A 12,636-nucleotide genomic window follows, 5' to 3' on the forward strand; every position below is an offset into this window, starting at 1 on the left:
AGTACACAAACGTTCTGACCAAAAAGTCACGTTCGTGTGTCTACAGAGCAGATAACCTTATAAAGTGTTTCTGTTTTTGTTTTTTCTTTTGTGAAATAGCCTGAAAACAGCTCCCCCTTGCCGGCCTTGGAAGCATGTCTTCACCAAAGTTAAAACGCAGAGCTGACAGAGAGAGTAAGTATTTCTGGCTGGCTCTGTCCCCGCAGCTGGGCGCGAGCTGTCCAGAGTAACCAATCAATAATAGGTATGGAGTGTTTTCTCTCTTCCTCCAGAGCGCTCTCTCCTGCCCGAAGATTGCCTCTTTCTCAGCCCCGAGCGCAGGAGCCTGGCGGGTTTTCGCTCCGTGCCCTGGACAGCGCTGCCTGGGCGGCCTCTCTCCAGCAGCTGCTCCTTGTCCACTCAAGGAGATGTCCCCACGATTCAGCAGTAACCAGACGAAGTCCCCATGGACTACTGTGGCCCAGTTCCCGCCCAGCCCCACTGTGGGAATCAGACTTTTCCCGGAGAAAACCCCAGGAAGCTAGTTTAGAGAACACTCCCTAAGCCGCCCCTCTCGAGGGGTGGGGGACAGGACTGGGAAACCAGGAGACGTTCCTCTAACCGGCTGTAGATGCACGCAGGGCTGCCATGGGGGCTGCAGTGGGCCAAGACTGCGTCCTCTCGGTCCGCAGACTCAGGCAGAGTAACAAATAGGCTTCAAAGGCGTTGCTGGGAAGAGAGCGCCGTTTAAGTCACCCAGTCGTTAGCCTGCACAGGAGAGTGGGGAGCAGCGGGGCACGGAGAGATGAATTCCCGGAGCCAAGTTGCCCTGGGGATAAAATCAGCCAGACTGGCTGACCTGGGAAGAGCCGGCTGGCCGCGGAGAGAGAACTCCAGGCTGGAGGAGGTGGAGTCGCGCGCCAAGTTCAGGTGCAAGAGCGCGCGCACCGGCCGGTGGACTCGGGATTTCCAGGTACCGCATTGACCGCGTCTGTTGAAGTCAAGTGCGGGGTCAAGGTGGCTATTGAGGGAGGCTTGAAGAAAGGGTGGTAAACCCAGAAAAGTCATGACACGCCCAGTTCTCCAAGTTTTTGGAGAAGAGCGGGAAAGCGCCACAATCCCGCCTGTTACGCCGAGGAGTCGGCAAGTCTCCCAGCCCCACCCCTGCAGCAGTGATGCAAAGAGGACAAATCACCGCAGGGAGGGGAAAAAACCCTCCAGGGGTGACGGGGGTAGGGAGGTGGGGAGAGTAGGCAGCGAGCCGTCTCCAGCCAGTGGGGCGAGAGGGAACGCGTTCTGGGAAAACGAACCCCGCATAAATCATTGAGTTCGGAGCCCAGCGCTTTCAGAGGCCGGAGCGCACCTCCCCAGCCTCTCCCAAGCTGAGAAAGGGCAGACAGGGGAAGGGGCCGGCGACGCGACCGAGAGCAGCTCAGCTGGCGGAGGGGACGCTGCCCCCGGGGACGCCCTTAGGAGGGAGAGCAGAGCCCCGCGAGCGGCGAGCGCGGGGAGGCGAGAGCGCATCGGCCGAGATCCCTCGCCAGCCGAGGAGGACAGGGAGTGGGCCTCCGCGGAGGCCGAGGAGGCCCTGCATGGACAGCATGCGTTTCTCCGGAGGCCCCGGCGCGGGCTCCGCGGGCAACTTCAGCCGGTGGTGGCCTCTGGCCGCCGGAGGTGCCAACGCCAGCCGGGAAGCGGAGGCGCTCGGGGAAGGCGGCGGCCCGGAGGGGGACGTGCGGAACGAGGAGCTGGCCAAGGTGGAGATCGCCGTGCTGGCCGTGACTTTCGTGGCGGCCGTGCTGGGTAACAGCTGCGTGCTGCTGGCGCTGCACCGCACGCCTCGCAAGGCGTCCCGCATGCACCTCTTCATCCGCCACCTCAGCCTGGCCGACCTGGCCGTCGCCTTCTTTCAGGTGCTGCCGCAGCTGTGCTGGGACATCACCTACCGTTTCCGCGGCCCCGACGGGCTGTGCCGCGTGGTGAAGCACCTGCAGGTGTTCGGCATGTTCGCCTCGGCTTACATGCTGGTGGTCATGACCGCCGACCGCTACATCGCCGTGTGCCACCCGCTCAAGACGCTGCAGCAGCCGACGCGCCGCTCGCGCCTCATGATCGCCGCCGCCTGGGCGCTGAGCTTCGTGCTGAGCACGCCGCAGTACTTCATCTTCTCCATGGTCGAGGTGAACAACGTCACTCGGGCCTACGACTGCTGGGCCACCTTCATCCAGCCCTGGGGGCCCCGCGCCTACGTGACCTGGATGACCGGCAGCATCTTCGTGGCGCCCGTGGTCGTCCTGGGCACCTGCTACGGCTTCATCTGCCACCACATCTGGCGCAACGTCCGCGGAAAGACGGCGTCGCGCCGGGACAAGGGCGCCGCGGGCGCGGGCGGCGCTTTCCACAACGGGCTCCTGCTCGCGCCCTGTGTCAGCAGCGTGGAGACCATCTCCCGCGCCAAGATCCGGACCGTGAAGATGACTTTCGTGATCGTGACGGCTTACATCGTTTGCTGGATGCCCTTCTTCATCATCCAGATGTGGTCTGTCTGGGATAAGAAGTTCAACTGGGTCGGTAGGTATTGGGCCAACGGAGGGAGGTGCAGGGATGGGGCCGTGTGTGCTTGCGTGTGTGTGTGTGTGTGTGTGTGTGTGTGTGTGTGTGTGTGTGAAAGAGAGAGAGAAGGAATTTCTTTTCGTAATATCCTCTAGGGCCATAATTCTCAGACTTCACACCTGTGTGAAATTATCAAAAAGGCAAATTCCCGGGGTCCCCATCCCAGACATTTTGATTCAGTAGACCTGGAATGGGGCCCAGGAATCTGCATTTGTAGCGTGCCGTGATCCTAAAACCACAAATCCAGTTGCCCTAGAGTCAGCCAGGCAACTAAAGAAGACAACAACGACTTTCTGCCAAATCACTAACAGCTGTGTTAATACCCTGCCTTCAAGTCTGTTGGATTCGCGGAAATATTTTTACTGTCACAACTGTTTTTGCTAGTTTGTGAAAAATATCAGAATTAATATAAAAATTTTGTAGAAATGCCCCAAGGGCAAAAGTAAAACGGACATATTTTTCTGAAGAAAGATTCTTAAGAAGTCAATAATTCTAATTTGGCACTTAGTGTTCTATTTCTTATCATAATCTTTCAATTTTTTTCTAACAATCACTTTAACACTTTTTTGCTGGTGTCTCAAAGAAAGATTATTGAAAAACTCTAAATATGTTGGACTCATTCATTAGTCTTTCAGCACTGACTTGACCACACAGCTCTACCCCGCTCCACACAGCTCCTGCAGCAGTGTGCTGAGAATGTTCTCTACACCCACTAGCTTGTTTGATTTTAACTCATTCACAAACTAGAAAAACTAACTTCACAAGAATTTACCCCAAAAAGTATTATTTAATATTGTATCTCGACTAAAATGTTTCCTTTCAGTAAGAAAAAAACTTTTTCAAATCAAATATATTACAGGAATGTTACGGACAACAACTGTCTTTGGAGAAAATGTATCTTGGAAGAACTGCCTCTTTTGTTATCTGGGATTGGGGTAGGGAGTATATGTGATATACTGCGGAAGTTATATGTGCGAACAAAGCATTGGGAGTGAATTTAATTCAAACAAATAAAAATTCTTGCATGGCTATAATATTACTGATAATGAAAAATACAACGCAGTTATGTTTTTGATTTACTATTTCCTGTCTTGCTTGATCTTAGCAGCCTCTTAATTATTGCCAATCAAATAAAAAATTCAGTCCAATTATGGCTTTATCAGGATTTAGACATGGTTAGTAAAAACTTCTTCACTTGTCATAGGTATGTTGATGATTTCTATTCTTTTTGAATACAGTCTTAGCCATGGGTCATGGTCACCTTTAATAGTAGCATCTTAGCACAAGTACTATTAAATAACCTATAATTTATTCTGGCACAACAAGAGTGAAAAGATCGAAGTTTATATTTAATATCAAGGGAAAGTCAGTGTTTGTTGATTATTCTTATCTTTAGAAAAGGTATATTATCGGTAAAATAGTTCTATTGTGAAAGGTTATATAGTATTTAGGCAGTTTACCTTTGCAAATTCACATAAAATATTTCCAAAGCCTGTTGTAATTTCCTAATTCAGTTGTTCTTAATAGTACAATTTAATTGTTCAAACCACAATCAAAGATTGTTTTCTTTTAAAATCAAAAGAAGTTTCTAATTAACCAAAGAAAAACAACTAAACATTTCATCCTTCAGGGACCTATTTCAACTATCTCCTTCTTGATAGTTTTCCTATTAAGAGAATATATTTAATGTTAAAAAATGTAAAACTACTAATCATGGTCCACAATGTCATACTTTTGCCTGAGTTATTAGGATGAATGCAGTTTGGTAAATGTGGCTATAGACTCTTGAAATTTCGTTGAAATTGCAGCCCTCTCTAAGCGCTGAGTCTATCAGCACATGCTAGGACTAGTTAAAGGTACAAAATTTAAAAAAATAAATAATTTAACAATCTTAACTTCTTGAAAGTCCCACTTAATTCCGCTTAAATATTTTAATAGTGGTTTAAAATATTGGAGTTAATTTCAAGGCATCTTGCTTGAAAGTATTTTACAACCAAGCAATTTCCATATACCACCCATTTCCCTGTTGGATAAGCAAAATATTTCATTTTCTATATATATATTTTTGGTGTGTGTGAGGAAGATCAGCCCTGTGCTAACATCTACCAATCCTCCTCTTTTTTTTGCTGAGGAAGACTGGCCTGGGCTAACATCTGTGCCCGTCTGCCTCCACTTTATATGGGACGCCGCCACAGCATGGCTTGACAAGCGGTGGGTCAGTGCACACCCGGGATCCCATCCGGCGAACCCCAGGCCACCCCAGCGGAGTGTGGCACTTAACCGCTTGCGCCACCTGGCTGGTCCCTTCATTTTCTATATTAACCCATAAGATTTTTCCCAATCTCATTAGTCAATAGGAAAATGAGTTTATCCAGTGCTCAGTTCCTTGCATTTGACTATTTAAATAATCTCCCCTGTGTTTTTCATACAGAGTCGGAAAACCCCGCCATCACCATCACTGCGTTACTGGCTTCCTTGAATAGTTGCTGCAATCCCTGGATATACATGATTTTTAGTGGTCATCTCCTGCAAGACTGTGTCCAAAGCTTCCCCTGCTGCCAAAACATGAAGCAAACATTCAACAAAGAATCGGACAGTATGAGCAGAAGACAGACTTGCTCTAACAACCGAAGCCCGACAAACAGTACAGGTACATGGAAGGACTCGCCTAGATCTTCCAAGTCCGTCAAATTCATTCCTGTTTCAACCTGAGCCCCACCTTCATGCAGCCTGACTCTTGTAACAGACTTTTTGGTCCTTTGGCTGAATCCAGCTGGAAATCATGAGAACAAATGAATTTATATGAGATAAGCATAAATCAATTTATTGGGTACAAGACTGCATTTCTAGTTGCATTTTCACGTTGCTATGACCAAAAGCTATGAATTGTTTTATACAGAATGTTAATAAAAACACACTACACTAAAATTTGCAGGCCTAATTCCCAGAAATACAACAGAAGTTATATTTAAAGGAAAAATCATAACCACCCTGGCTTTATATTTTGTTGTTGATTTCTTTTCTTTCCTTTCCTTTTCTTTTTATTTCTGACATAACTAAGGCTTGATTGGCTTAAAGTCATATAACATAGGGGCGTTATTTCTAAACAAAGTCAGCTCATCATCAGCCTTAGCATTTGAAAGCAGTAGAAGAGACTTCAGACAAATTATGTTACCATCCGATAAAGTTGATTTATGCATCAGACAATGCAGCCTCAAACTGTGGCCTGGAGATGGGATGGTCCTTGGAGAGGCCTGAGTGCTGGAGGTATATTTAGCACGGGATGCCCCGTTCAGCGTGGAAAGTGCAAAGTTCTGTTAGAAACTGTAAATCACCTAAATTTCAAAATGGTCAGTTTAGAACTGGCAGTTCCCTTCTTTGAGTTTCTCATGTTTTATTATTGTGAAAGCACAATTACTAAGTTGCTGGAGGTTAGAGAAAATGTTGTCAACTAGCACATAATATCTTTTTTTCTCCTGCTGCAAGGTCATTTTGAAGTCAGATTTGTATGAGGAATATCCGATTTTATTAGAAGAGTAGAAAAGGATCGCCCAAAGTACTATGTAGACTTTCTCTAGAACATTGTGAACATGTTTTGATCAGTGTTACAATGTATCCTGCACTATGCTGGTTACTAACACGATCATGACTTCATGTTTGGGAATCCAGATTCATAGATAAGAGTCTCCTAACCAGTAACTCAGGATATAGAATGTCCCCTCATGTTTAATTGAAAATAACTTGGTCTTTCCTTCTGATCTCCCACCCATCTAACAGTTTCATGGTAGAGGAGAGACAGGGTTGGGGGTGGGAGATGGAAAGAAAACTGCTCTACACCTAATCTGGCTTCCATCATTATTGAATGCACGACTTTAGGCAAACTACTTAAAACACATATAGCCTCCATTTTCTTGGCTGTACAGTGGAGTTGATAACACCTCACGGAGTTGTTGTGAGGATTAAATGAAATCAAGAGTGTGAAAAGACCTTCTTAAACTAAGCGCTGTACTAATGCTGGCAGCTGCTTTTAATATAGCCTCGGCGGGTCTTCAGAATCGCGCATCTTTTCCCTGTTCACTTTTTACTAACCAGAATTTGTTGGTTTCATGTCTGGGATATAAAACCCTAAAATTTAAATCAGCTCTGCTGATTTGTTGGAAAGCATTGCCAGCGGCCACTAAACCTGACTTCTGTCTGACTAAAGTTTTCCAATTTAAAGATAGAACTTGCTTTCCTTTGAATGCTGGTAAATTAAAGCCAGCCAAGAGCATCAATTTCTTTCGTTTCTAAACAGACGTAAATTACACTACCTGGCTGTTGTTACCGCATTTTTCATTAACGGAACTCAGTGGTTTTTTTCGAGCTATTTTGTCTGGCTCCTTCTCCTTCTTAGAGAACGTGCAATGAGTTAAGGATACATCATAAACCTTTTGCACCCCTTAGAGGAAGTAATAGTTATTTTACTAGTATTATTGGCTTTTTTTTTTTTAACTTTGTAGATAAGAAACTGAGGACTGGATGGTGCTGTGTACCTAGAACCATCAACTTCATTCTTCTTCGTTCTCTTGCCTTTCCCAATTCTCAGGTCATTTACTTCCTGGATTGACATGCCTCAAAAAATGTTTGCAAATGTTTTATAATGATAAAGCCCTTAGGTTTTAGAATTCTGCTTTTCAAAAATAACAAATAAGTTTCTTAAAGGGGACTGTCCAATATGAGCCATCAATTAAATTAATCAATTATTCATTATTTGAGTCAGAGTAGCATTTCAGTAACCTTGCGCTGTGTAACATTGTCAGCCCTTTTGTCAACTTCTCTTTGACAGTTCAAAAACTACAGCCTTTTGGGATGGAACAAAGATGAGCCCACTTTTTTGTAAATCTAATTCCAAAATAATAACGTCATGGTTCTTGTATAGAAAAATGTTGACGTGTATCCCCAAGTAGAACAATTCGTTTGACTCTTATTTCTAGGAATATCTCTCAAATGAGGTGCATATCAACCAACAGGTGCTATCAACCTGTGTTTTCTCCTTTTAAATGCATCAGGAGACGAGATAGTAGAAAACGGGCTGGGGAGACACCAGAAGATCTGGGAGCTAGTTCTGCACTGGCAATTATATGGTCTTATTCTCTATGGTTTAGGCTGAGAGGCTTAACTTACCTAGTTGCTAAACTTTCTTAATGTTATGTATTCAGAAATGACATTCACATGTCCCAAAACAATATTCCAAATTGGAAGAGTCCCATCTGTCAATTTCAGAAGAAAGGAAACTGTAGGTGGTAAGGAAGCAGAGTATGCTGGGAAGGGAAGATTTCCCTTTCTTGACCAAAGAGAAGATCTGAGATATTATGTCAGATGAAGGCTTGTAGTCAAGGATAAATGAGCTGCATCAACCTTATTTTATTTTGCAAAGTTATCTGTGGGAAGATCCTGCAAGTACATGATATGAATGTAGCTATGTGGGTATGGGGAAGGTAATTGATAAACAATAACCAGTAGGGAGAAACTGGTGGTACTCTCTGTTGGGCATTTGACAAATATTGATGACGAAAAAGAAACATTTTAAAGTACGTATTAAGTGCTTAATGGGTTAATTTTTGGACATGTATTTTTATTTCTTTTTTTTGTGTTTTTGTGAGGAAGATCAGCCCTGAGCTAACATCCATGCCAATCCTTCTCTTTTTGCTGAGGAAAACTGGCCCTGAGCTAACATCTATGCCTATCTTCCTCCACTTTATGTGGGATGCCGCCACAGCATGGCCTGACAAGCAGTGCGTCAGTGCATGCCTGGGATCCGAACCCGGGCCGCCAGCAGTGGAGCACGGGCGCGCACTTAACTGTTACACCATGTGGCCGGCCCCTGGACGTGTCTTTTAAAGTGTAAAAATAACTATAAAGGATATTAGTGAAATGCCCTGGTTAATTATATACTTGTCCTACATACAGAATTTCCACCATCATCAAAGAAGTCTTACCGTGATTGAGGGAAGGCTGTGTTTTTTAACGAGAAAAAAAATCAAGTAGTCTTAATAACATGTAGTCTCCTCCCAAACTTATTACACTTCCTAGAATCGACAACTATTGAAGATGAAGAAATAAAACTCTAATCTGTTATTATACAAGAAAAGTAATCCAATTAGGTTAAAGTTTTATGTTTGTCGGACTCTAATACCTGTTTTTTGGTAACATAATTGGATCCTCGGAGCTTTAAATTATAGCTTCAGAGTTTGACTCTACCACTAAAGCATAATTAGAAGCCATCACAGGAGAAATTGAGTCTAATCTTACACCCCAAATATCAAAGATTAGACTCCTTTAAACCCATGTAAACTGGGCCCGTGTGGATTTTCATACTGGAGACAACAGCTTTATTTAGAGTCAGCCCGGGGCAGGGCCATCTGGGCTGCTGGTCCTGGAGGTGCAGAAGCAGCCGCTATATCCCTGCCCTCTTCCTCCCTGTGGTCCTTTCAGTGCCACTCATGGGCAACATGGGAATCACGAGTAACACAGGGCAATAAATATCAGAAAATGATTCTTGATTACAATTTGACCTCAGCCATACTGGGCAAAAATTTAAGGACTATTCGTAAGAAGTGTTATTTCCTTTAAGTCCCCAAGGCAGCCTAAATAACGTTGTATTGCACAAATCGTGTGATTCCATTGCACCCATAGGCATTTCAAGAATATTGTTCTAACTCAATTTTTAGGTACACTAAGTTATCATGAATGAAAATATATATGTGACCTATAGTATGTCAGCATCAAAAAATATATATTATGGTAAAAATAAAATGTCATTCTTTTTTCTTTTTGCTTTTATACATATATATATAGTCACATCACATCTTTTTACATTCATTTATATTCTAAACAAAAACAAAGTATTATAGAGTGAATTCAATATTTTTGTGTTCCAGGGTCAAATTAGCAAATTCAGAGAAGGAAATCTGAGAATAAATCTGATAGTAATATCAGAATAATTAACAATTATTATTAATATAAAATAATTAGAATTTCTACACATGAAAGTAGTTATCTTCATATCACAGGATTTATGACAATATATTCTATGATGCTTTAGATAATTATTGTAACAAATTTATTAAGAATTAATGTTGTATATTTAGTATTCCATTTTTGGAACTGTCTTTTCAGATGTGCTATTTCCCCTAGCTTATTGCACTGTGTGGAAGAATTTCAGTGTGTTTTCTTGGGGCAATTGTATGGTTCTAGTTTTCATGGATGTTGAAATGTTTTGTGATTGTATCTAATATTTGGTCCTTTACAAAGAAAATGGTTTGTGGTATTATACTGAAATAACTGGTATATTCATTCCTCAATTTTATTGTGTATTGGCTTGATTTTATAGATAAAAATAAATATCAAATTTGTTTGAAACAATTCTTTTACAATCTAGTTTAATAACAAAATATATTTCAAGTTAATTATGCTGATTTTGAAGAAACAAATAAAGACTTGCTTTACAGCTGGTAGCTATTGATAGGTTTATATTTGAGCACAAGAATGTTCATGTTTATACCATCTGACTATAGCAAGAACAGGTGAAACTTCGTAACTGCCTTTTCAATAAATTATAATCATGAAAGCAAATTAATTTTGTTATAGTCTGTATTAACTAAAACAATTGGCTTAGCTGAGGTCATGTGTGTCATCCTAGCCTAAAAATGTCATCTCTGTTTATTTGTTTTTAGAAGTTGGTGAGACTGACTTCTGGGCCCAAAGATCAAGACTATTCCCATTTAATAGTCTTTAAAATTGAAATTCTTAGGGCTGGCCCGGTGGTGCAAGCGGTTAAGTGCATGCACTCCGCTGCAGCAGCCCGGGGTTCGCTGGTTCAGATCCTGCGTGCGCACCGACGCACTGTTTGGCAAGCCATGCTGTGGCGGCGTCTCATATAAAGTGGAGGAAGATGGGCACGGATGTTAGCCCAGGGCCAGTCTTCCTCAGCAAAAAAAAAAAAAAGAGGAGGATTGGCAGATGTTAGCACAGGGCTGATCTCCTCACAAAAAAAAAAAAAAAGAAAATTGAAATTCTTTACTCTGTGGGCTAATAAAGTCAAACCATATTAACTTTCAACTTATGTTGTAACATTTTTTTTCTTTTATGAGTTAAACCCTAATAGCATAGACTAAAAGGCTTATTTTGGGTTTGGCTTAAACTCTAGAAGCGGTGAATGCCCAGAATGGAAGAAAGAGAATTTAAGTCACTATTTTAAAATACTGTTATTTTAAAACTCGCTTAAGCCAATGTGCATATTTATCCCCTCCCCTAATCCCACCTTCCACGGTTCACCAAAGAATCCAGATTTTGACCACAACCACATCTCATAAATTTATGCTACCTATGTATCTACTGCCTAGATTGATGCCTCACCTTGAGCTCTCTGTGCTCACCTTTTCCTTGAATATCCAAATAAAATAGTTTTAGCCTCATCTCATGCATTGTGCAAAGTCTGTGCCTTTCCCTAGATCTAAGCAGAATCCTGAAGATTATTAAGAATTCCTTCTTCTGTTGAACGCTTAATCCACAGCTCATTAATTTATTTCTCGTGACTATTACTGCACAAAATTGGAGTTCTCCTACCCAATGCACATTTAAAAAGTCAATTATTATGGCATCAGCTTTTGGGAACAGAAAACAGATTTATTGCTTGATTGATCTGCAAGGAGACAGGAAGCATATGCTCTCAGATCTGTCTCCCCAATCCACTGCTTGGGGCAAAATTTATGGGATGAAGGGCAGGGTGGTCTGAAGTGTGGAGATAGATGATTGGAGGTAAAGAGAGGTGAGGTAAGTGATGATCTTGCTCAAGTGTAGTCAAGCTTCATGGCTCTTCATAAGACTCATGTTCGCAAAATGGTGGTGTTAGCGTGATCTGAGGGTGGAGTTTTCAGCCTTTTGACTTCAAAAGGGTCACTTATGAGGCATTTGTACAGGCCCAGTTGATGGGTTGGTGATCTCAACCAGCCTGAACTGGACAAGCGGGGACCTCAGATCCTGAAAAACAACTCTCTGCTGATAAGATGGGGTCAGTTGAACTGGTCCTGGAGGGCCCACGGTTACATGACTACTTGATCTTCACTCATTTCCCTGCCACTTTTCTTCCAATGACTCTATGAGTACTTGGTTGCCCTGTGTGATGAGCTTCCCCTGAAGGTTGGAGGGTCATTCGGGAGCTTAGATTATGCCTCAGAAGAGACAGCAATTCATATTCACTCTCCTAAAGGTCCATGACCATCCCATCTAAGGGGGATCAGCCTCTAATCATTCTTCGCTGGATGACTTTGCTGGCTGCCATCTTGCTCAAGTCTCCTCTCTCTACCAAGACACAAAACCCTGATTTTTCCAGCTGCCAGAAATTAACATTTCTTCCACTTTATTTTGTAGAATTATTTAGCTTTTATTTGTTTCAAGCCAGTACATTGTCTTGAAGATGTTTTTTCAAGCAAAAGAACCATTCTCATCCCCAAAGGAAGGTTGTTTTTCCTAGATCAAAGAGTTCAAACTGCATTGAGCCTTTTAAATAACCTCCTTCATTTCTTTTACACTAGTTGAGAAACATCTATAGGGTGCCTAAATAATTCAGATTTTGCCCTTTTTTGCACTTGTGTAACTTTTGCACAATTGATATTTCTTCATTTTGGATTGCCCTCTATTCCCATAGCTGCACAGTTACAAGATCATCTCAAGATACTCTACCAGATATTCATCCCATAATACTCTTAGAGGGAGACCAACGTGCGTGACCGGTTTTCTATTCCTTCTTGACTATTGTATGAGTTTTTTTCCTCATATGCAAATTCTTTAACATTCCTTTTCATAGGAGTCAAACATAAGCAAATGCACAAGCTAATGTGTTACATATATGTATATATATTTTTAATAGACTTTATATTTTAGAGCAGTTTTAGGTTCACAGCCATATTGAAAGGAAGGTTCAGAGATTTCCCACATACCTCCTGCCCGCATACATGCATAGCCTCTCCCATTAGCATCATCCTCCACCAGAGTGGTACATTC

The 12,636-nt window shown here is 42.7% G+C and overlaps 1 protein-coding gene across 1 annotated transcript; it reads left to right on the forward strand.

The window, feature by feature from the left end:
* The first annotated feature begins 616 nt into the window (after positions 1 to 616).
* Positions 617 to 7,062, forward strand: AVPR1A (arginine vasopressin receptor 1A). The gene is made up of 2 exons (XM_058557447.1): positions 617 to 2,550; positions 5,024 to 7,062. The coding sequence occupies exons 1-2, from the start codon at positions 1,572 to 1,574 to the stop codon at positions 5,302 to 5,304; spliced, it is 1,260 nt and encodes a 419-aa protein (XP_058413430.1). The 5' UTR covers positions 617 to 1,571; the 3' UTR covers positions 5,305 to 7,062.
* The last annotated feature ends 5,574 nt before the right edge of the window (positions 7,063 to 12,636 follow it).

This window comes from Diceros bicornis, chromosome 17, assembly GCF_020826845.1.
Source record: "Diceros bicornis minor isolate mBicDic1 chromosome 17, mDicBic1.mat.cur, whole genome shotgun sequence".
Taxonomy (NCBI): Eukaryota; Metazoa; Chordata; class Mammalia; order Perissodactyla; family Rhinocerotidae; genus Diceros; species Diceros bicornis.